Below are 22,033 nucleotides of genomic sequence, written 5' to 3' on the forward strand. Positions count from 1 at the left end.
AGAAAAACATTCTAGTGGTTCTAAATGAGGGCAATTTTGTTCCCAGGGGACATTTGGCAATATCCGGAGATATCTGTATTGTCACAACTGGGGTGCAAGGGTGCTGCTGGCATCTAGTGGTAGAGGGCAGGACAATGCATTAGACAGTCCCCAAGCAAGAAAGCGTTCAGGACAAGGTGGCAAGAGGACCGAGGTTGAGAAGCCCTGCCCAGGGAGAGGCCGCGTCATCCCAGGTGCAGACCACTGGGTCTTCCATTAGGAATTCAGGTCTTTGGGCCCAGTTGGTCCAAGGTTTAGTGTCTGTTAAACACGTCCAGAACAGAGGAGATCTTAAATTCCCTTTGCCCACAGTCTGATCAACTCTCCTAGAACATATACCTTCTGGCCTTCTGGTCAGCCATATCAGTCCAAGGGGACTCAAGTATCCATGCAAGATAAACAATAAAACAAGACACAACTTCAGGACACACACACATAAAATTTAAAAGGAGCAGTCAAGACACCATTGAAGTTTCTGCACTGGCTTTTATTTATTTTTCAGAACTGGCTGTTATAAAGGCCCAAGTTTTTCATCTTAGAAAATAAACAGTCCGTTTGGAAAAAAACAGCTTTTTCCATGCTTAGGAATATTTCTGTTCAATTGAGACAAGTTCATCCCCACTGTCACCCCCAGCTTTCTTACAGAGCACCCGAGGGTCAGTGGAGAACAAACATCTAGTTCCAATTGACATTTACTAGACAAGATGCAAATGGGGAAACCTTGCATGAGAATTTAATGCTACAGGAAGTCTACAATACAGAGTAGCTAATGTCACCATCAGTTAAATTTAAGCCCAACTTATATTAAACCTATTTTCCCGTCTTAGAGAACAACTTGTTCTACCAAGATAGTCCTAGGAGCTCTTTCTGGCTTTTATTTAAAATAACATGCTTCCAGGAATAGATATGCTGATGAAGTTAGTTTACCTCAATCCATCATATCAATAACATTTAAATACTGGAAGCTTTTATTTATGTACAGAACCCAGGACATTCCTGGAAGATTTCTTGTTTCTACAAAAACAAAACAAATGCAATTAGCCTGATAGTTGGGTAGATACTGAACACCTTGTTTCACTTTGGCGTCTCATCCGGGATGTCCGAGTGGACTGTATCCAGAGGCTGCCAGTGACAGTTCATGAGGGAGTCATAGAGTTCTTCACTTTTCAACATAAACTCCTTGTTTAATTCTTCAATATTCAAATGAAGATGTGAATCTGCAGAAGACAATAACGGACATGAAGAATAGAGTTTTAAAGAACACATTGGAAATGATCGGAAACTAGAGTTTGTAAAAAGCCTAAGCAGGAAGAATTGCAGCCACTAAAGGTTAAATTTTTAAAATTCTGTGTGGCCTTTCAGTAAACTTGAAGATACAAATTTAAGTTATAGAAGAAGTGATATTACCAAACTCAACAAACCCAAATGGTGGAGGAGAAAACTGAAGATCCAAGTGATATTCTAGAGATGAATTTCCATTTGGGGAAACAGGGAAAGAGAAGGTCAAGGGTAAGCCCCGAGTTTCTGACCCGAGTACCTGGGTGGACAGAGTGCCAAACAGTGAGCCAAAACCAGGACTCGTAGGACACTTGAGAAAAAAAAAAAAAAAAATGCTCCTTCATCTGCTTAGTTCACAGATGACGTGAATAAATTTTATACAGTAACTAATTCAAAAGCACACAGAGACCTGGGGTGGAATGGTGTTATCATGAAGGCATTAGACCTGGGTTTTCAGTCCAGGTCATCAGATTTCTAGAGGTTTCTAAGACTTTCAATATTGTGGATTTTTTTAAATATTTTTTTTTTCTTTTGTCCTTATACTAAAGTCACTAAAGAAGCCCTTTCTGTTTTCCTTTGGGCTTTTTGGAGACCTAAATGCATTCCAGGAATATCCTTGTATGCCTGATAGGGACTGAATGCCTGTGTCCCCAACTCCTCCCACATTCACATATTGAAGCCTTAATTCTAAATATGGTAGAATTTGGAGATGGAACCTCGGAGAGATAATCAGCATTTGGTGAGGTCATAAGGTGGAATCCTGGTCTAGTGCAATTAGTACCCTTATATGAAACATCTAACATGCATGGACAAAGAGGTCATGCAAGGACACAGGACTCATCTGAAAGCCAGAAGAGAGTTCTCACCAGAAACCAAATTGGCCAGACCTGGACCTTGGCCTTCCAGTTTAAAGATCTGTGAGAAAGTAAACTTCTATGGTTAAGCTGCCCAGCCTCACACTAATGCAGTACCCTTCTGGATTAATCATTTCATGACTGAGATCAAATAGCCACTGGTGTCTGTGTTGTCTGACTTTTGGTCCTCACTTTTAAGTCATGTAACCTTTGCAAGCTTCTAGTCATAAAATTAACGTTTCTATTTTTGACCCCTTAATTTTCTGAAATTTTCTGTCTAAAAATCACGCCTCAGGTTCCTTTCCTACACAGTGAAAGGCACTTTCCTCCCACCACCCTCTCTCTCCTGTAACATGTGGGCAAGAAAACAGTGTGGTCGGCTACAAACCTCAGATGGTGTGATCCAGGTATTGGCCACAGCTGTAATAGAAGTCTACGAAAGCAAACTACTTACTTCTTCCCTAAACCTGTGGGCCTTCTGAGACCTATGCTTTTGTGAGAGGGTGGGTAGTGACAATTTTTCCTCTAAGAATTTGATAATTGAACCTATGAAGGAAAACAGGCAGATTAACAGGAGAAAAAGTATACAAATTGATCACAAGTGTGTGGGGGCATCACATCCAAGAAAAGTGAATACCTGAAGACTCAGATCTAGAAACTTTTTACTATACATTCTTTATAGGGGAGAAGGGGAAGTAGACAGTAGACAACTTAAGGGAGAGTGAATAATTACTAGGAAAGATGAATGGGCCCTCATGAGACTATCAGAGCATGGTGTCTGTCTTCAATCTCCTTCCTGTGATGTAGGTAAGCTTTGATCAATTTGGTTGCACAAATTCCTAGGAAGGGGATCATGAAAGCCATTTCCTTTGGAGGATCTGTCCCTGGGGAAGTTCAGAGAAAGGCTTTCCCTATATTTTCTGCTCTCCAAGTGCTCTTGGTTTGAAGTAACCAGCTCAACCAAGCACCGTATTTGCCGAACACCTTCCCTGTTCAATACAGTAGCTACTAACAACAGGTAGCTGTGGAAGAAGGAGCACAGCTAGCCCTGCATGTGATTTGAGGACAAAATACACACCATGTTGAAAGGGGTGAGGGGAAAGAGGACAGATTAGTAATGGGTTTGGTTTCAGATTCACAAGACGAGAGTTCTGGAGATGGATGGTAGTAATGGTTTCACAAGATTTTGAATGTACTTAATGCTTAAGAATGTTTAAGGTGAAAAATGTAATGCTATGTATGTTTTACCACTTAAAAAATTTAGAAAAATATATACCACATTTCAAAGACTTGGCAGACAGATGTAGAAGTTTCATTAATTCTTTATGTTGACTACATATTGAAATAATATCTGGGCTATTGTCCTACTCAGTTTAGTTCCTATAAAAGAACCATATACTGGATGATTTATATAAACAACAGAAACTGATTTCTTGCAGTTCTGGAGGCTGGAAGTCCAAAATCAGGATGCCAGAATGGTTAGGTTCTGGAGAGGGTCCTCCTCTCAGTGGCAGATGGCCAAGATGTCATATCCTCCCGTGGCAGAGAGCAAAGAGCAAGGACCCAGCTCATTAGTGATTCTTACTAACCTCATGACGCCATCTAAACCTAACCACCCCCAGAAGGTCCTGTTCCCTAAAACCATCACATTGTGGGTTTGGGGTCACCATAAGAATTGGGAGGAGGGACACACTCTTTTCATGACATATGTTGAGTAAGAAATATAAAACTGGGTGTGGTGGCACACACCTAGAATTCCAGTGATTCGGGAGGCCAATATAGGAAAGTGGTAAGTTGGAGGCCAGCCTCCGCGATGTAGCAAGACCCTGTTTCAAGTAAAAGTTTTTTGTTTTTTTTTTTTTTTTTTTTAAGAGGTCTAGGAATTGTGGGGTTCACAGGTGATGTAAGGGGCCAAGACCAGGCTCCTGCATCACATGAGTGGGCCCCAAAGGAGATGCCTAGGGTGCAGTCTTCCAATGAGGACTGGCAACTGCTATGCCTCACCTCCAAGAGTTCCACCTCCAAAACTAACCCTCCCACCCTAGCAAACTTCACCATCCTGAGGGTGGAGATACCGGCAAACTCCAGACAACCTCACCTACCAGATAAGACGGTAAACAGAGAAGATACTGAACTTTAACAGAAACAATGTTCAATTCTCTGTCAAGAATTTTCTTTTCCTGCTCTCACATCCAATATTTGAGACCAAGTACTTTACAGGCATAAGGACACTGAGGACTGTGATGTCTATCAGTGTATTACAGTTTTGTTGTACATTCTTCTATTTTTACATTTTAAAATTTGCTTTTATTCTATTTTATTTTTCTTTGTACTTTCCTTTCACTTACCCATTTCCCTGCAATCTCTTTCTCTTTTTGCCTAACAGTCAACTTCTTTAGATTTCTCTTCCACCCTTCCTATGATCTAATACCTCTATACTCTCACCTCCTACCTCATTAACCTCTCATCCTACCCACCCCCATTCTCTGTCCACCATTAGAAACTATAGACCCTACTGCAAACCTACTATTTATTTTGTTGATAATAATTTAACACACCATTTATGTTTATTACGGCAAAACTGTTAACATCTCAATAGGAGCTTTTTGGTTTAAGCCTGCATATTATTTGCATTGGGTGCTGTTAATATTGATCTCCCCCTTAAAGGCAAGGTATAGAAAACCTGCAGGGACACTATAAGCCTATAGGGTAGAAACTAATACCTCAGATTTATACTGCCAGAGGGGAAGACACACGAACAATGAAAAAACAAGGGGACAAAGTGCCCTAAACAAACCAAGATGCTACAATAATATAATTCATTGATAGCATAGAAGAAATGTCAGAAGTTCAACTATATATAATTAAAATGATTGGTGAAGCAAAGGATGATATAAAAGGGCAAATGCAGGAAACAAAAGATACTTCCATAAAGAGATAGGGATTCAAAAAGAAAAAAAAAAAACAGAAATCACTAAACAGATTAGAGAGCACTTGGAAGACAGGACCTCAGGTAATGAAGACAAAATATATAATCTTCACACAGTGAAGATGGTAAGAAACCATGGATGGAACTTCCAAGAATTACAGGATAATATGAAAAGACCAAATTTAAGAATTATCGGGATAGAGGAAGGCACAGAGTTATAAACCAAACCAAAGGAATAAACAATCTATTCAATGAAATATAAAAAAATTTCCCAAACCTGAATTAAAAAATAATAATCCATCCAAGACACTTACAGGACACCAAATGTACAAAATTACAGATTCACACCAAGGTACATTACAATAAAAATGCCTAGCATACAGAATAAGGATAGAATTAAAGGTCACAAGAGAAAAGTTTCAGATTACATACAGGGGGAAAACCCCATTCAGATCTCAACCCAGAACCTCAAAGCTGGGAGTCCTGAAACAACATATACCAAAGTCACTGGGTGACTAACACACCTTACTCACAACTGGATAGATATTTCAAACAAAAACTAAATCAAAAAAACTGTAGAACCCGATAAAACAATTTAGGCTCAACAGACATATATAGAATATTCCGAAGAGTGAATACACTTTCTTCACAGCAGTGTATTGATTCTCCAAAATAGACAATATATTATACCACAAAGCAACTCTTAGCAAATACAAAAAAATAGAGATACTACCCTGCATTCTATCAGATCATAATGGAATGAAATTAGAAATCAGTGATAAAATAAATAGAAGCTACTCCAATACCTGAAGACTAAATATGCTATTTAATGAGCAATGGATAGCAAGAAAATAACAGGGAGGAGATAAATTCTTAGAGGTAAATGAGAACATGAATACAACATATCAAAATATCTGCAACACCATGAAGGCAGTGCTAAGAGAAAGTTCATTGTATTGAGCCCATTCGTTAAAAGAATAAAAAGTCAACAAATAAATGACCTAACATTACATCTCAAAGCCCTAGAGAAAGAACAAATCAACACCAAAAGTAGTAAAAGAAAATAATTAAAATCAGAACTGAAATAAATGAAATTGAAACAAGAAAAAATTGAAAAAGTTGACAAAAAGTGGGTTCTTTGAAAAAATAAAATTGATAAACCCATAGTCACACTAACAAAGAAAATCCAAATTACTTAAATTTGTGATGAAGGAAATGTAATAATGGACACTACCAAAGTACAGAGTTAGAAACTATTTTGAAAATTAATACTCCAACAAAATACAAAATCTCAAAGACATTGACAAACTGAATCAGGAGGATATACACAGTTTAAACAGATCAATTTTTTTTTTTTTTTTTGGTGGTGCTGGGGATCGAACCCAGGGCCTTATGCTTGCAAGGCAAGCACTCTACCAGCTGAGTTATCTCCCCAGCCCTAAACAGATCAATTTCAAGTAATGAAATAGAAGATGCCATCAAAAGCCTACCAACCAAGAAAAGTTTGGGACCAGATAGAGTCTCAGCCAAGTTCTACAAGATCTTCAAAGAACTAATACCAATACTCCTCAAATTATTCCATGAAATATAAAAGGAACCCTTCCAAACTCATTCTATTGAGGCTAGTATCACCCTCATACCCAAACCAGATGAAGACACATCAAGGAAAGAAAACTTCAGGCCAATATCCTTGATAAACAGATGCAAAATTTCTCTATAAAATTGTGGCAAATTGCATACAAAAACATATTAAAAAGATAGTGCACCATGAACAAGTGGGGTTCATCCCAGGGATGCAAGGTTTGTTCAACATATGGAAATCAATAAAGGTAATTCATCACATCAATAGACTTAAAGACAAGAACCATATGATCATCTCAATAGATGCAGAAAAAGCATTTGACAAAATACAGCATCCTTTCATGTTCAAAACACTAGATAAACTAGGATAAGAGGAACATACCTCAACATTGTAAAAGCTATCAATGCTAAACCCAAGGCCAACATCATTTTAAATGGAGAAAAATTGAAAGCATTCCCTCTGAAAACCAGAACAAGACAGGGATGTACCCTTTCACCACTTCCATTCAACATGGTCCCTGAAACTCTAGCCAGACCAATTAGACAAAAGAAATTAAAGGGATATGAAGAGGAAAAGAAAAATTCAAACTATCTCTATTTGCCAACAATATTTTATACTTAGGAGGTTCCAACAAATTCTACCAGAAAATTTCCATAACTAATAAATTCAGCAAGATCACCCACAAATCAAATGCATTCCTATACATAAGTAATGAATCCACTGCCAGAGAAATTAGGAAAAGTAACCCATTCACAATAGCCTCAAAAAAAATTGTTAGTAATCAACCTAACAAAAGGTGTGAAAGAGACCTCTACAATGAAAATTACAGAGCACTAAAGAAATTGAAGACTTTAGAATATGGAAAGATCTTCCTTGTTCTTGGATAGGCATAATGTATTGTGAAAATGATCATTCTACCAAACGTGTTATACAGATTTAATGCAATTCCAATTAAAATACCAATGATGTTCCTCATAGAAATAGAAAAAGCAATCATGAAATTCATTTGGAAAAATAAGAGACCCAGAATAGCCAGAGCAATCCTTAGCAAAAAGAGTGAAGCAAGAGTTCATCACAATACCAGAACTCAAACTATACTACAGAGTTATAGTAATAAAAACAGCATGGTGTTGGCACCAAAACAGACATGTAGACCAATGGCACAGGATAGAAGACACAGATACAGACCCACATAATACGGTTATCTCATATTAGACAAAGACACCAAAAACATTCACTGGAGAAAAGATAGCCTATTCAACAAATGGTGCTGGGAAAAGTGGAAAACTACATGTAACAAAATGAAATGAAACCTCTTCCCTGCACAAAACTTAACTCAAAGTGGATCAAAGACTTGGGCACTAGAACAGACCCTGCACCTAACAGAAGAAAAAGTAGGCCCAAATCTTCACCATGTTGGCTTAGGATCTAACTTTCTTAACAAGACCCCTAAAGTGCAAGAAGTTAAATCATGAATTAATAAGTGGGATGGATTCAAACTAAAAAGCTTATTCTCAGCAAAGGAAACAAATAATTTGAAGAGCCTACAGACTGGGAGAAAAACCTTTACTACATCCACCTCAGATAAAACGTTAATCTCTAGGATATAAAAAGAACTCAAAAAACTTAATACACACACAAAAATAACCCAATCAATAAATGAATTAAGGAACTGAAGAGACTTCACAGAAGAAATACAATCGATCAACAAATACATGAAAAAAATGTTCAACATCTCTGGCAATTAGAGAACTACTAAGATTTCATCTCACTCCAATCGGAATAGAAGTTATCAAGAATACAAGTAACAATAATTGTTAGTGAGGGTGTGGGAGAAAAGGTACACTCATACATTGCTGGTGGGACTGCAGCTTGGTGCAGCTTTTGATGTTTATAGCAGCTCAACTCATAATAGTTAAACTATGGTACCAACCTAGGTGTCTTTCAACAGAAGAATGAATAAAGAAAACATGATTTTATAAATAAGTGTGTGCGCACGCTGTGTGTACGTGTGCGCGCGTATGTATGTGTGCGCACGCACGAGATAGAGTATTACCAAGTTTTAATGAATGAAATTATGGCATTTACTGGTAAATGGAGTTGGAGAATATCATGCTAAGCAAAATAAGCCAACCCCCCCCCCAAAAAAAAAAAAAAGGCCAAATGTTTTCTCTGATATACAAATACTAATTCACAATAAGGTGGGGTAGGAGAATTGTTACTTTAGGTTAGGTAAAGGGGAATGAAGGGAAGGGAGGGGTATGGGGGTAGGAAGAATAGTAAAGTGAAACAGACAATATTACCTCTTGTACATGTATGACTGCATGACCGATGTGATCCTACAATATGTACAATCAGAAAAATGAGGAATTATACTTCATTTATGTATGACTTATCAAAATGTATAAATGCATTCTACAGTCATATACAACTAATTAGAACAAATAAAAACATTTAAAAAAAAAGAAAATCCACTCCAATAATGTAGGAACAGGAAAAGAAAAGAACTGGGGATGTAGCTTGATGGTAAGTGCCCCCGAATTCAATCTCCAGTACCAAAAGGGAAAAAGGAAAAACAATTATTAATTCCCCCTATCTCTTTAGTTTTCTTAGTCATTTTGGCTTCTAGGGAATTTTAAGTTGTCTATGTGGATGACCTTATGTTTTGTGTTACATTTCTACTGAGGTAGAAGAAACAAGAAACAGGTATAAAGGAGACAAAGGACGGACAAGAAAATAGGACTTAAAAACATTTTTTTTTTAGTTGTAAATGGACACAATACTTTAATTTTTTTACTTCTATGGGGTGCTGAGACAAACCCAGTGCCTCACATGTGCTAGGCAAACACTCTACCACTGAGGTATAACCCCAGCCTGAAAATAGGATTTTAATTCAGAAGTTCCACATACTTTTCCAGGTTCACTCCCTAAGTCAGTTTCTCTTACAATCCTGTTACTTCCAAATTCCTGTGAGATCTGTAAATCTACCAGGGCACTGTTAATTCCTCAATAGATTAAGCAAAGAGATACAATACCTCGAAGAACCTATAATTCAGGGGACTTTTTAGCAATATTTATTGATTGGATAACAAAGACCCCATCAGCCTGAGGACCCTGAGACTGACCAGACCACGGGAACCTGTTTTGAGATCCCTGGACTGATATCATTCCTATCTTTCCTATCCCTCACCAAGTTCCTTTAAAGAACATCTGGGAAACCCCCAAACCACATCTCTCTCCAGATGACCCACATTCTCACATATGTTCCATGCTTTACCCCAAAGGCCCGTCTCTTGAGATTGCCCTTTTTCTCCCTTAATTACATGTATCTGCTTTCCCAAAGGTTTACTCTATCTATGCCTTTGCACTTGATGAAATTCTTGTCATCAAGTATGATAAGAACCTTGCTGGTCTCAAGTTGAGCTCCCCCTTGTTTCTGGGAACTCCTTGGACCTTTCTTTGGAGACACCTCTTCTCCCATGACATCACTGAGCCATTTTACTTCAGATCTATGACTAGCTAACAGTTGGTCACTAGGTGCTTCTGCTAAGAAACTTAAGAGCACTTTAGATATCACACTTAGCGCACGCCTGTAATCCCAGCTGCTTGGGAGATTGAGGCAGGAGGATTGTGAGTTCAAAGTCAGCCTCAGTAACTTAGTGAGGGCCTAGATAACTTAAAGAGATCCTGTCTCAAAATAAAGAAAAAGGGCTGGGAATGTGGCTCAGTGGTTAAAGATCCCTGGGGTCATTCTCCAGTACAATAAAGAAAAGAAACCTCCCTTACCTGCCCAACGAGAGGGGTATGAATGTCCCTGTTTTACAGTAGGGGAAACCCACACATTGGAGATTTTGTGGAATTACAGAGCTAATCAGTGGGACCTGAACCCTGGCATGTTGGATTCAGAAAGCTCACTCTTCTTACCAGTTCTTCTATCATTTTTAATGTCTGCATAGCTAATGAAGGCAGGGAGAATAGCTCATACTTTAACCCAAAAGAAAACCCAGAGAGCTAAAATACATAAATATGTAAATTAAAGTACTCAAAACTAGAACTGCATAATAGCATGTGAAGATTTCTTTGAAACATCAATTTCCTGTCATTTAAGCTTTTAGCACCTGCTAATGTGCAAATTCTGTTTGCTCCCATCTTTGATGGGGATCACAAAGACAGTGGGTGGGTTTGTGGAACAGCAGCTCACACAGGAGAAAGGGACCAGAGACCTGTCAGAAGAATTGGGCAATAGTGTTCTCTGCCTTTCTCCTCTTTTTCTCTTTCCCATTACTTAAAATACAAGCAAAATATTTTCTTCCCTTCCTCAAATGGGGGACACATTCAAGAAACAGGGTCCTGCTCTGCACAAAAAAACCTTGTTCTTAAAACAGATGAAGAATGATAGAAACCACCACCTGCCTATTATTTTAGAACCACCTGTCAGAGTCCGTTTTGTGCCGAGACTAGGTGACTTATAATAAATAGAAATATGTTTAGCTCATCTTCTTGTGGCTGAAAAATGCAGGACTGAAGGGCAACGCCTGGCCAGGGTCTCCTTGCTGCTTCATCCCATGGTGGAAGGGCAACAGGTGACAAGGACTGGCTCATCATTTTACCACGAGTCTACTCCCACAGTAACGGCATCAATCCATTTCAGGAGGACAGAGCCCTCAGGATCTGGTCACCTCTTAAAGGTCCCGCCTCCCAACACTGTTGCATTTAGTTTAAGTGTCCAACACCTAAACTTTAGCAGACGCCTTCAAACCTTAGCATAACCCAAAGTCTAAACTTACGGAGGGAACAGATATTGGACTACCCAATGTCTTTTCACTGTTCGGAAATTTCTCCAGTTCCCCATCCTTCAGAAAATCCCACAGGGGTGGCTCAGCTGACATTGATCCTACAGAAACAGTTTCCCCAAACAGGACCAATTACTGAAGAGAAAGGCATCAGCAACCTGTCGGAATGTTCCAGGAAGATCTTGCAGTTTCAAGTTGAGTGGGTGAAGCAGCTAGAAATGTGGTTAAGTTTTGTTTTCAACCATGTGGACACAAGGTTCAACGTTACCTTCTAGTGGGCCCTCATCTTGATTTTCAGCTGCAGCTGTGATTTCCTACAAAGAAAATGGGTATCTTGAGAGAGAAGAAAATTTTAAAGATTGAACACCAATAGGTGCTTTCTTGGGGGAAAAAAAATATTTAGCTCCTAGCATGTGTGAGGCACTGGGTTCAATCCTTAGCACTGCATCAAAGTAAATAAAATAATTTTAAAATAAAAATTCAAAATGCTAACTGCCTTAAACACAGTTTGTTAAATTTTGATTAGAAGACTCTTTAAAGTTTTCAAGGTAATGCAGAAGCTGCAGAAGAGCAAGCCAGTCAATCATGTTTTTTACCTGAGAGTAAATTCCAGAAGCACTCCTGAAATCAATCTGTTGGTTAACTCGCACTCTATGGGCTCCTCTGGAACAGCACACATTAATGGCTCCTTCTACACACCTGCTAGGCAACTTCATCTTTAGGTATGTACAACTGTTCCAAGGAACTGCCCTACCCAGGAATTACCTCCTGTCACCAATGCTTAATTAAACCTCCCTTGCTAACAAAAACAAGATGATGATATTGAGAGTCAGATTTATCTCTTTAGTCCATCTAACAGTATGTTGCCCCTTCACTCTAAAATATGTCCTAGTTTGGAAAATAAATGATATAGTTACTGTAAGTCTAATCACACAATCTGCGTTTTTTTAAATTTGGAAATGGCCAAGACCACCAGAATCTGCTTAAAGGAGGTCTTTCCTACAATACAAGGTCCAGAAAATCCCCCATGTCCTCCTTTTCAATGTGTGCTCTGATAAATGACCAGGGTGGGATAAAAGGAAACCACCTGGAGACTGAGCATCTTTCCCGCCCAGGTTGCCCTGTTTAAATGGCGGGAGGTAGCCCAGGAAGTTGTGCTGCTGGACCCCAAAGACCCGAGAATCCTTCTGAAGACATTCCTTCCTCTGATCTTGGGTAAGTCACAGTATCAAAATGTAAAAGTGGGGGCTCTTTGGGGTTTGGAACTAATCCACTAATTTGGGGGGCTAAGGATCAGGCAGAACATGGTAGGGAGTAGTTACAGCATCTCTTGGAGGACATGTGTCAAAGGCGGCCCAAATGAGGTCTTGGGAGTGGGAAACCCATTAGAGAGCCTTCCAGCTCCCCCTTCAGGGATACCCACGAGGATGGCAGGCAAATGGCAGTGTGGCGACTAGTCAGAGAATATATTTTTAGTGGCTAAAGGAACAAATCCATTCTGTAATTCAACTTTAGAAGGGGATCAAAAAAAATCCAGAATGTGCCAACCAAAATGGTTAGAAGAATGGAAAGAAGGATTGGTATGGTGAGAAAAAAGGATGTTAATTTTCTTTTGAAAACAACTTTTGAAGCTGGTGATATACTCATACCTAGACCTCCCTATTTAAAGACGCAAAGGTAACCACTCAGAGAAAAAGGGAGGTGTGAAAGAAAGCGCACTACGCTCAGGGTGATGATTTTTTTAAAAAGTGATGCAATACTGGACATCTGCTGAAAAGGAAAAACCCAAACTCGGTTTAAAAAAATAAAAAAAAGATGAGAAATCTAACCAGACATTTTTGCATAAGGGGCACCTGAAACAGACTAAAAACAAAATTGAAAATGAGAGTGTGGGCAAAAAAGATGTGAAGGAAAGGTAAATTTTAGAAACCAAGGGTTTAGATATTAAATTCAATTTTGGTGTTAAGACAAAGGCCATCACAGACCCAGAAACTTTTGAGGGCAAAGTGCAAACTTCTCTAAGATGTGAATAGCTTATGCAGTCAAGCAGAGGGGACACCGTGCAACCAGAAAAAGCAGAGGAAGGACAGCAACAGACATGGGTCACAGACACTAGTGAACATTCTACGTGATGTGTGCCCTCAACCGTAGGCCGTGCCTCCCTTGCCTGTGAGATTGGCTGATCATACACAGAGCAAGGAGCAATAAGCACAGCTCACCATAGGAAGGTGAGGGTAGGCGTTTTTTGTGAGTGATCTTCTGTTTAACACTTTAAATGTTATATCCTTTCATCTAGCCCTTCCTCTTCCAGACGAGTATTCTTAGCAAAACAAAAAGTGGCGCATGTTTGAAGATAAGAAAAATTTTTGAGGCACTGAAAAACATTTCAAATGTCAGATAAAGGATGAGATAAAAAAAAACACAGCACATCTAAGTGGGAGATCTTAGGATTTTTTTTCTTGGTGCTGCAGATTGAACAGCATGCTAAGCACAAGCTCTAAAACTGACCCGACCCCTAGATTGAGGATCTTTAGAAAATTTTAATGAAAGCTCTCTGTAAACAATCTATAAACAGAAGCCAGCAAAGAAGCCAGATGCATACTACATAGTCCTCTTAACCAAAGCACCCCACCTGACCCCCAAACAGAAACAAGGCCCAACCTCACTTACTCAGCAAGGGCATAGGGGGAAGATCTACAAGACTTAGATCCACTCCAACAGTGCTTCCTTCCAAGAGGGAGGGAATGAGGAAGAGGGAAGGTATGGGGAAGGTTTTCCTTAATAGAAATGTTATGTTTCCATGTCTGGGAAATATGTTACTCTAGCTGGGTGCAGTGGAGCATGCCTGTAATTCCAGCAGCTCTGGAGGCTGAGGTAGGAGGATCACAAGTTCAAGCCAGCCTCAGCAATTTAGTGAGGCCTGAAGCAACTTAGCAAGATCCCATCTCAAAATTAAAAATAAAAAGGGCTGGGGATGAAGTATGTGGGCAAGTGCCCCCGAGTTCAATCTCTGATACCAAAAATAAGTTACTGTAGTAATGGAAATATTAAAATATTTCCAAAGTGTGCTCATGCCCTCTATTATAGTCAAACAGATCCTAAAGCTACTTCCTATCCTTGTTTAAATGTTGAAGAGCAAAAATCTATTTTGTGATAACTTATACTTTAGAGGGCTTGGGATGCAGTTCAATGGTAAAGCACTTGTCTGGCATGTGCAAAGCCCTAGGTTCCAACAAAACACATACACACACACACACACACACACACACACACACACACACACACAGAGCAAGAATTTAGGCCAAAATTCATCATTCCATTATTTTGTTTCCAGAAGGGAGTGAGGACTTAAATCACTTGCAAATCTAAATTTCTTAGGTCATGCATATGGCCAAATACATCAAATTGTCTATGTTCAACACGTGCAGATGCTTTCAGGGATCTTTCATATTATACCTACATGAGCCCGTTATTTTTTTTTTTTTCCCCCTTAGGACATCAGTTTTACTCTCTGGTATTAAAACAGAGAGCCAGCCAGGCACCCTGGCACACGTCTGCAATCCCAGAAACTTGGAGAGGCTGAGGCAAGAGGATTCCAAATCTGAGGCCAGCCTCAGCAACTTGTCAAGACGCCGTTTCAAAATTAAAAAATGAAAAGAACTGGGGATGCAGCTCAGTGGTCAAGTGCCCCTGGGTTCAATTCCCAGCACCAAAACAAAAACAAAACGGAACAAAACAAAAACAGAGCACAAAGCCATGGGTGTGGGACTTTGAGAGGACATGGAGGTGTAAAGACGGGGAAAAAAATATATATATATACACTTGCGGGCACATAAATGACAAGATTCATTTCAGGGAGGGTTACCTGAGGCATCGCTGAAGTTCCAGCTGGGTGTTCAGGAATCTCGCGTGCAGGGGAAAGGCTGGGTCCATTCCCACCGGCTGCGCAGCTGTAGCTGTAGGAGAGAGGATAAGAGCGCTGTGGCCGCTCATACCTGTCGCCACCATGGTAACCCTGGCCAGTGTGGGACCCTGGCTGCACTCTAACAGCAGAGGAATGACAACCACTAGCCAACCAAGGCAGAATCATGTACAACACCTTTTTCTTTCAAGGAACTTTTCAGGGAAGAATGACTTCTACTTCAACTGTTTAAAAACACTTACTGTTCAAAGCAATAGTTTATCAGTTGCCAAAAGTATCAGTTAGAACATAATGGCTTTTATTTTCATTCAAAGTAGCAGGGAGTTGGGGGGAGCAGAACCCACTCACCTTTGCCAGTAGCAGTAATAATTATTTTGTTGGGGTATGGCGAAACTGGCAAAATTCTCCCATCTGGCCATTTATCCAGAAATCTTCCAAAGGACGACGGAAATCCACAGTTTTATTCCTGGGTCGAAAATGTCAGCATGTGCTAACCCTTATAAACACTTCTTACAACCTATGAGATGAGTCATTACATTGAGTGGCAATTCCTGGTAGGCAATTAATTGTGTGACTTTCCTGACAAGGGGGCAAGGGTGGGGTGGAGGCAGACTGCACTGAGGTCAGCTGGGGAAACTTCTGCAAATTCTTCCTCAATTCCAGCAACCAGCCCCTTTTCCCCAAATGGCAGGTCTGGGAAACCAGCAAAAGCGAGCGAGAGAGAAAATGAACTACAAAGAACCCAGACGTCTGCACAGCACCCCCTACCATAGGCAAGAGTCACTCTTAATAACTAAAACCTTAAGACAACCTCCACAATCTGATTTTTTCCCCCCAAGTTATCTGTGATTAGAACTGGCACTTAGTGATTTTTGTAATCCCCATGCAGGTTGAAATCATTATCCTAACCAGCTGCAAAATCAAGAGGCAGAGAAATGTCTACCACACATATGCCCTATATTAATGCAGGGATAGGATAAAAGTTTAAAGAGACTAGGCATGGTGGCACATGCCTATGATCCCAGCAGCATCCTGGAGGCTGAGACAGCAGGATCTCAAGTTTGAGGTCAGCCTGGGCAATTTAGTGAGATCCTGTCTCAAAAGAAAAAAATAAAAAGGGCGGAGGGTGTTCAGAGGTAGAACACCCCTGGATTCAATCCCAGTAGTACTAAAATAAAAGCGTCTGGGGATGGAACTTGGTGATAGAGAACCTCTGAGTTCAGTCCACAGTAGCAAAAGTAAATACGTTTTAAAACAATATTTCTGGGCAGGGGAGATAGCTCAGTTGGTAGAGTGCTTGCCTTGCAAGCACGAGGCCCTGGGTTCAAACCCCAGCACTGCAAAAACAAAAAACAAACAAAAAACCCCACAATATTTCTGTTGTTCAGAGAGTACTGAACCCCAGGTCTTGTGCATGCGAGGCAAGCATTCTATCACTGAGCTAAATCCCCAACCCCCACTAATTTTTAAAAGGAGAAAACATGATAAAGTGGAATTTCCAAACTTTAACGTGCATGCAAACTTCCTGTATATGTTGTTTAAGACACAGGTTCTAATCCAACAGATTTGGAGTGGATTCTCAGAGTCTGCATTTCTAACCAACTTCCACCACTGTAAGTAGCAAGGCTACATGTACAAAGTGTCAAAATTTGAGATAAGTTTGAGTCTAAATAAGGCACTTACAGTTGCCATTTCCCTGAAGCTTGTCCATAACTATTCAAATACTCAATGTAGTCTACCTTGACATATGATGTGAAAAACAATGAACACAATGAATTCAGATTATGCAACTAGTCACCAATTATTTCCTTAGCTCCCACCATCTGCAAGGCAGGGCCATGGGCACTGGTGGTACCTGGAGCTTGTATTCTAGCTGATCTCTCCAAGCCTTCAAGGGATATTTTATTGATTAGCACCTGTGGCAGACATTGCCAGGTGCAATGGTTTTTTTCTGTCTTAATAAAAGGACTCTGATTTTATTTGGAGCATTAGGTCCAAGAAGTGCACATTATTTCTTAGCTCCTGCCTTGAAGACTGATGTGGTAAGGTGGACTGAGGAAAGCTATGTGGATAAAGGCATTTGCTTAGATGGGAGACCTCTTTGTCCACCAGGCTTAGTGCAGAAATTATAGCTATGAAGGCTTGATCCAAAATACCTCTACAGCTGTCTTGGGCTACAAGGTGACATCAAGGGGGAGTTATATGCATGAACTTGGTCCTGACAGATTTTTTTTTTTTTTTTTTGGCTTGGTCAAACTTTACTCAGGTTTCTGGCCCTTCTCTTAAGCCTATCTGCCCTTGATTATGAAATCTAATGCTAGCAAAAGAACCCTGCTAAATCAGTTTAGCCAAAACCCCTCATCCTGGATATCTGATCATGATCATTGTCTAGTCAATTCCTAATCCTCCACCATCCTTCAGATGATATCTCATCACCCTGGCTTGTCTCCAGCAAGGATCCTGTTAGAGGGGTTTAGCCAGAAGCCTCCTCACCCCCCGATGCTTCCTCTTAGTTGATTTCCATCCACTGATTTTTACCTCGATCCCTAGCTATAAATTCCCACTTGCCAATGTTGAATTCAGAGTTGTCTGATCTCCTCCACCGCTAGATCCAGTTGCAGGGGGCCCTATATCAACGACATAATTCTGAAGAGTGCTTTTGCGAGTATCAGTGAACATTTTCTTTTAACCATCTGGGTCCCAGCACTATACTTCTTCCACTGTTGTTTTATTACATCAAAGTAAACAAAATCCCTAATTAGAGCAGCTTAGATATCCCATAAAACATATTAAAGATTCTTTCCATAAAAACTTTGAATTTTTCCTTATCATTTTAGGACTGGTTTTATTTTACAATAAATCAGAAATGTGGCTATAAGTGGGTGTGTGTTGAGGCCATAGCTAGAATGCAGCTGTTGAACACTGATAAGGTGGTAAGGAGGCTGAGGAAGGTTGAGGCCAATGTATCATGTTAAAACCACCCAAGAAGGTGCCAGGAGCTGAGGGACAGAAGACTGTGAGCAAGGTTCCAGGACGAAGATGGACATTTAGGGGCCCCGGAGGTGACAGTGATAAGAGGACTCACAAATGTTGTTTTGCTCTTACAATTCTCAACTTCAAACCCCTGTGGACTCCCACGAAGCAGGTGAAGTAAGGCTATGTAGAGGCGGACGATTAGAGTCCAGGGAAAGTTGACCACTGTTGTGGTTAGGATCTGGAATGTTCCCCGAGGCTTGTACGTTAAAGACTTGGTCCCCAGAGCAGCAATGTTCAGAAGTGGGACTTTTGGGTAGTGATTGGATCGTGAGGGCTCTGACCTCATCGATGGATTAATCCACCATGGGCTCATCGCTGAATGAACTCGTGAGAAGTGACAGAACTACAGGAAGTGAGACCTAGTGAAAGGGAGGGTTCTTGGGGAATCCCCAACCCCTTTTTCTCTGTTTCCTGGCTGCCACGAGGAAAGCACCTTTACTCCACTACACCCTTTTGCCAAGCTCCTGCCTTGCTGCAGGCCTTAGAGCAATGGAGCCAGCCGACTGTTGACTGAATCCTCTGATATTCTCAACCGCCCCCCCAAATCTTTTCTCCTTGTTTTCCCCTTGTATATTGTCACAGCAAAGACAAGCTGACAAGCACTATCTGCTTCCTTTAGCTGTGAAATACAAAGCAGACCAAAGTCCTCTGGAAATACAACCACATAAAACCCTGCAGTTGCTATTTTTCACATTAAGAAAGGAGGTTATTTGGGCAGGAATATTAGATTCCGTATTTCTAACAGGGCTGATTTTTTTCTCCATTGTATCCTGTTTTTAGCCCAGGATTTCCACCTTACCAACACCACCATCCAAAAAGGAAAACTAGAGGGTTCCTCGCCAAACTAAAGCCAGGTGCTCAGTGACTACCTGTTGAATGAGTGAATGAATGATTACATGACCTAAGTTGCAAAAACAAACAAACAAACAAAAAAAAAAAACGTTTTAATCAATAATTTAAAAGTAAAATTTGGAGAAAAAATTTTGTTGTTTTAGTATTGATAACAGTTGGTAGTTTTTTGGCAACTACAGTTTTCATGAGGTTAGACATTTTTTCACATCCTTTTTGGAGAAAACGGGTTTTAAAGGAAGTAAGTTCAGTTCAAATCCAGTTGAGCAGGTGTGTAATTCTGCATTGTTCTTCAGTAAATACCTCAACCTGAGCAAGTCATGAACATACTGAATGAAAAGAATGAAATGAAATGCTGCTGCTTTGTTCTCTGTGGAAGAGGATGTTCAAGAGAAGGAAATGCAAAGAGCAGCAGCAGCAATAGTGGCTGTTACTTAACTTTGTGGCCATGAAATATGGTTCTGAACATATTTCAGCATTTTGAACCCAAGACTGAGTCAGGGTGTTTTACCCTTAAGGTGGCATGTCTTTGAAAATGGAATGAAATTTTATCAATAGTGTCCTCCACACATTTACAGGCACAATTTTGCATATAATTTCAAGGGACTCATCCACAACCCCCCCCCCAACTCATCCTTAGCGTTGTATTAGATGCTAAGTTTTCGAGAATTGAGCTGATTGTTTTCGAGAATTTCTAAGTTAAGAGTAAATCACTTTGTTGTGTTTATGGGACCTACACTATAGTTTCCACTGTAGAATCAACTATAGTTTTAGATTCCTGATTGAAGCAAAAGACTTTTTTTTTTTTGAGTTGTAAGGTTCTCCTCTAAAACTTAATATTTCTACAGGTAAAAGGTGCTGACTATAATGTTAAAATTTGTGGAGGCAATGGGTTTGAACTGGGTACCTGCCCTCCTCCCAACAGACCAAACCAATAGAGTTTAATCACAGTGACTAAGTTTGGTAACTGAAGGTCTTAAAGTCAATCAACTGATTAAGTTATAATCAACAGGCTAGCCAGTGGACTAACCTATAGCCAACTGTTGTTTTTCAAGGCCCATCACCATTTTTTATTAATGTCTGATCACGTTGCTTGGAATTCTCAGAACTTGCTCTAGTTTGGGGAGTTGCAGAATCTGCTCATCATATTTTGTTCACATAAACTCTGCTACATTTATTGGTCTAAGGAATTTTCCTGTTAACAATGGCAATTACCCTGTAATGCTAAGTTAAATTAGTTTCAAAAAAACATCAAAGAACACTATTCTCAAACAGTAGTTGAGACTTCACTGGGGGTAATGAGGCAGTGTGAGGGACATTCTAGAAGCAACAGTACAAAGCATGTGATTTTGAAAAGTGTATTCAAATTTCTCTTTTTGCATGAGATACTTCTGCTATTGCACTAAGATTAACTTGCTAGTTAAATGCAGAAATCCATGTTTAAGATAATATGAGGCTTCAAAGAAACATCCTGACTCATTATCTGTTCAATGTCAAAGAAACACCTTCACACTCCTGGGATCCTACTGGTTCTCTGCAGGATATAATTACAGTAAATAGAAACTAAGGTCAAAAATTTGACTTTTTGTATCAATAAAATTAGTACCAATTGAAGGAGATGGTCTGTATCATGAATACAATGATTTCCATTAGATGACCTTGTTTATAGCATTTCAATGTCTGAGTGTTTACAGGTGGAGTAGCCAAAGTTGGCAGAATAGAGGCTCTTCCTGGTGCTGCCATGACAAAGCATCCGAAGTGAAATCGTTTCCACAAGACCCAAGCGTGCATCACTTAAAACGTGTACTGAGTTAAATAGGGCAAGTCAGTACGGGCAATTCAGAACACCCGAAAAAAACAAAAAACACTAGGAAACAAAAGGGTCTAAGCCTGAAGGATTTACTACCGTTCAAAGGGCGCGAGTTTGAAGATTGGAAGTTGACTCATGCACAAACCCGTCAGATTAACCTGCTACAGTGGTTACTACTATATGACCTAAGATTTACGCTAATGGGAGCTCGTGAAAAAACAGTAATTTCCAATACACCCCTGCATCTCTATTTAAACCTTTCGATTTAGAATCTCAAATGTAGAATGCTTTTGTAAAATGTTAATGGTTTTATTAACGTTTGGCTTTGCCCTTAAACTGGGAATAGGAGGGAGAGGGAGGTGGTGAACTGACACAGACGTCAGATTTCCTTCTAGACTCCTTAGGGTGACTGTGCCCTTCTCCCTCAGGTCATCTGTTCTTTGTGCCCCTCTGGTGACCTGACCCCAGGGTTAACACGCGCGAACCAGGCTGGAAGGAAAGGTGTGCAGCGCGGCAGGATCCGGCCCGGGCGGGCAGGAACGCTGGAAGCCGACTTCCAGGGCCCCAACTCGAGTCTTGCACACTCATGCCGATGGCTGCAACCCGGGCGCTGACACCGCCTGCTCTGGTACCGCGGAGCCGAAATCCCACTCCTCGTCCGGTAACGACAGAAAGCCTCCTGCCACCGCTTCCGGCACGAAAAGGAAACTTAACATCTTATCACTGCCCGCCAGGAAGCGCCGAGATGCTGATCACACCACAACATCTGGAACCACCTCCACATCGCCCTCCCGCCCACCAGACGGCGAACCCGCCCCTTCCTGAGAGTTGCGGAAGTGTGGGGCTTGCGCAGCTTACGCCCCGCCCCCACTCCCCTCAGGCAGCCAGGTTCAAGGCGTCTTAGAATTTGCCTGTTTGAACCTAATATTTTTCTCCTTGCA

General features: G+C 40.4%; 1 protein-coding gene across 1 annotated transcript; it reads right to left on the bottom strand.

Moving 5' to 3' along the window:
• Positions 1–549: 549 nt before the first annotated feature.
• Positions 550–21,902, bottom strand: LOC306666465 (uncharacterized protein C6orf52). Its single transcript, XM_079148594.1, has 6 exons — positions 20,759–21,902; positions 17,936–18,024; positions 15,746–16,090; positions 15,341–15,431; positions 11,744–11,789; positions 550–1,256 (listed from the first exon to the last, which is right to left on the bottom strand). Exons 3-6 carry the CDS (start codon positions 15,814–15,816, stop codon positions 1,114–1,116), a joined length of 351 nt encoding a protein of 116 aa, XP_079004720.1. The 5' UTR covers positions 15,817–16,090; positions 17,936–18,024; positions 20,759–21,902; the 3' UTR covers positions 550–1,113.
• Positions 21,903–22,033: the final 131 nt, after the last annotated feature.

Source organism: Sciurus vulgaris (genome assembly GCF_902686455.1).
Source record: "Sciurus vulgaris genome assembly, chromosome: 7".
Taxonomy (NCBI): Eukaryota; Metazoa; Chordata; class Mammalia; order Rodentia; family Sciuridae; genus Sciurus; species Sciurus vulgaris.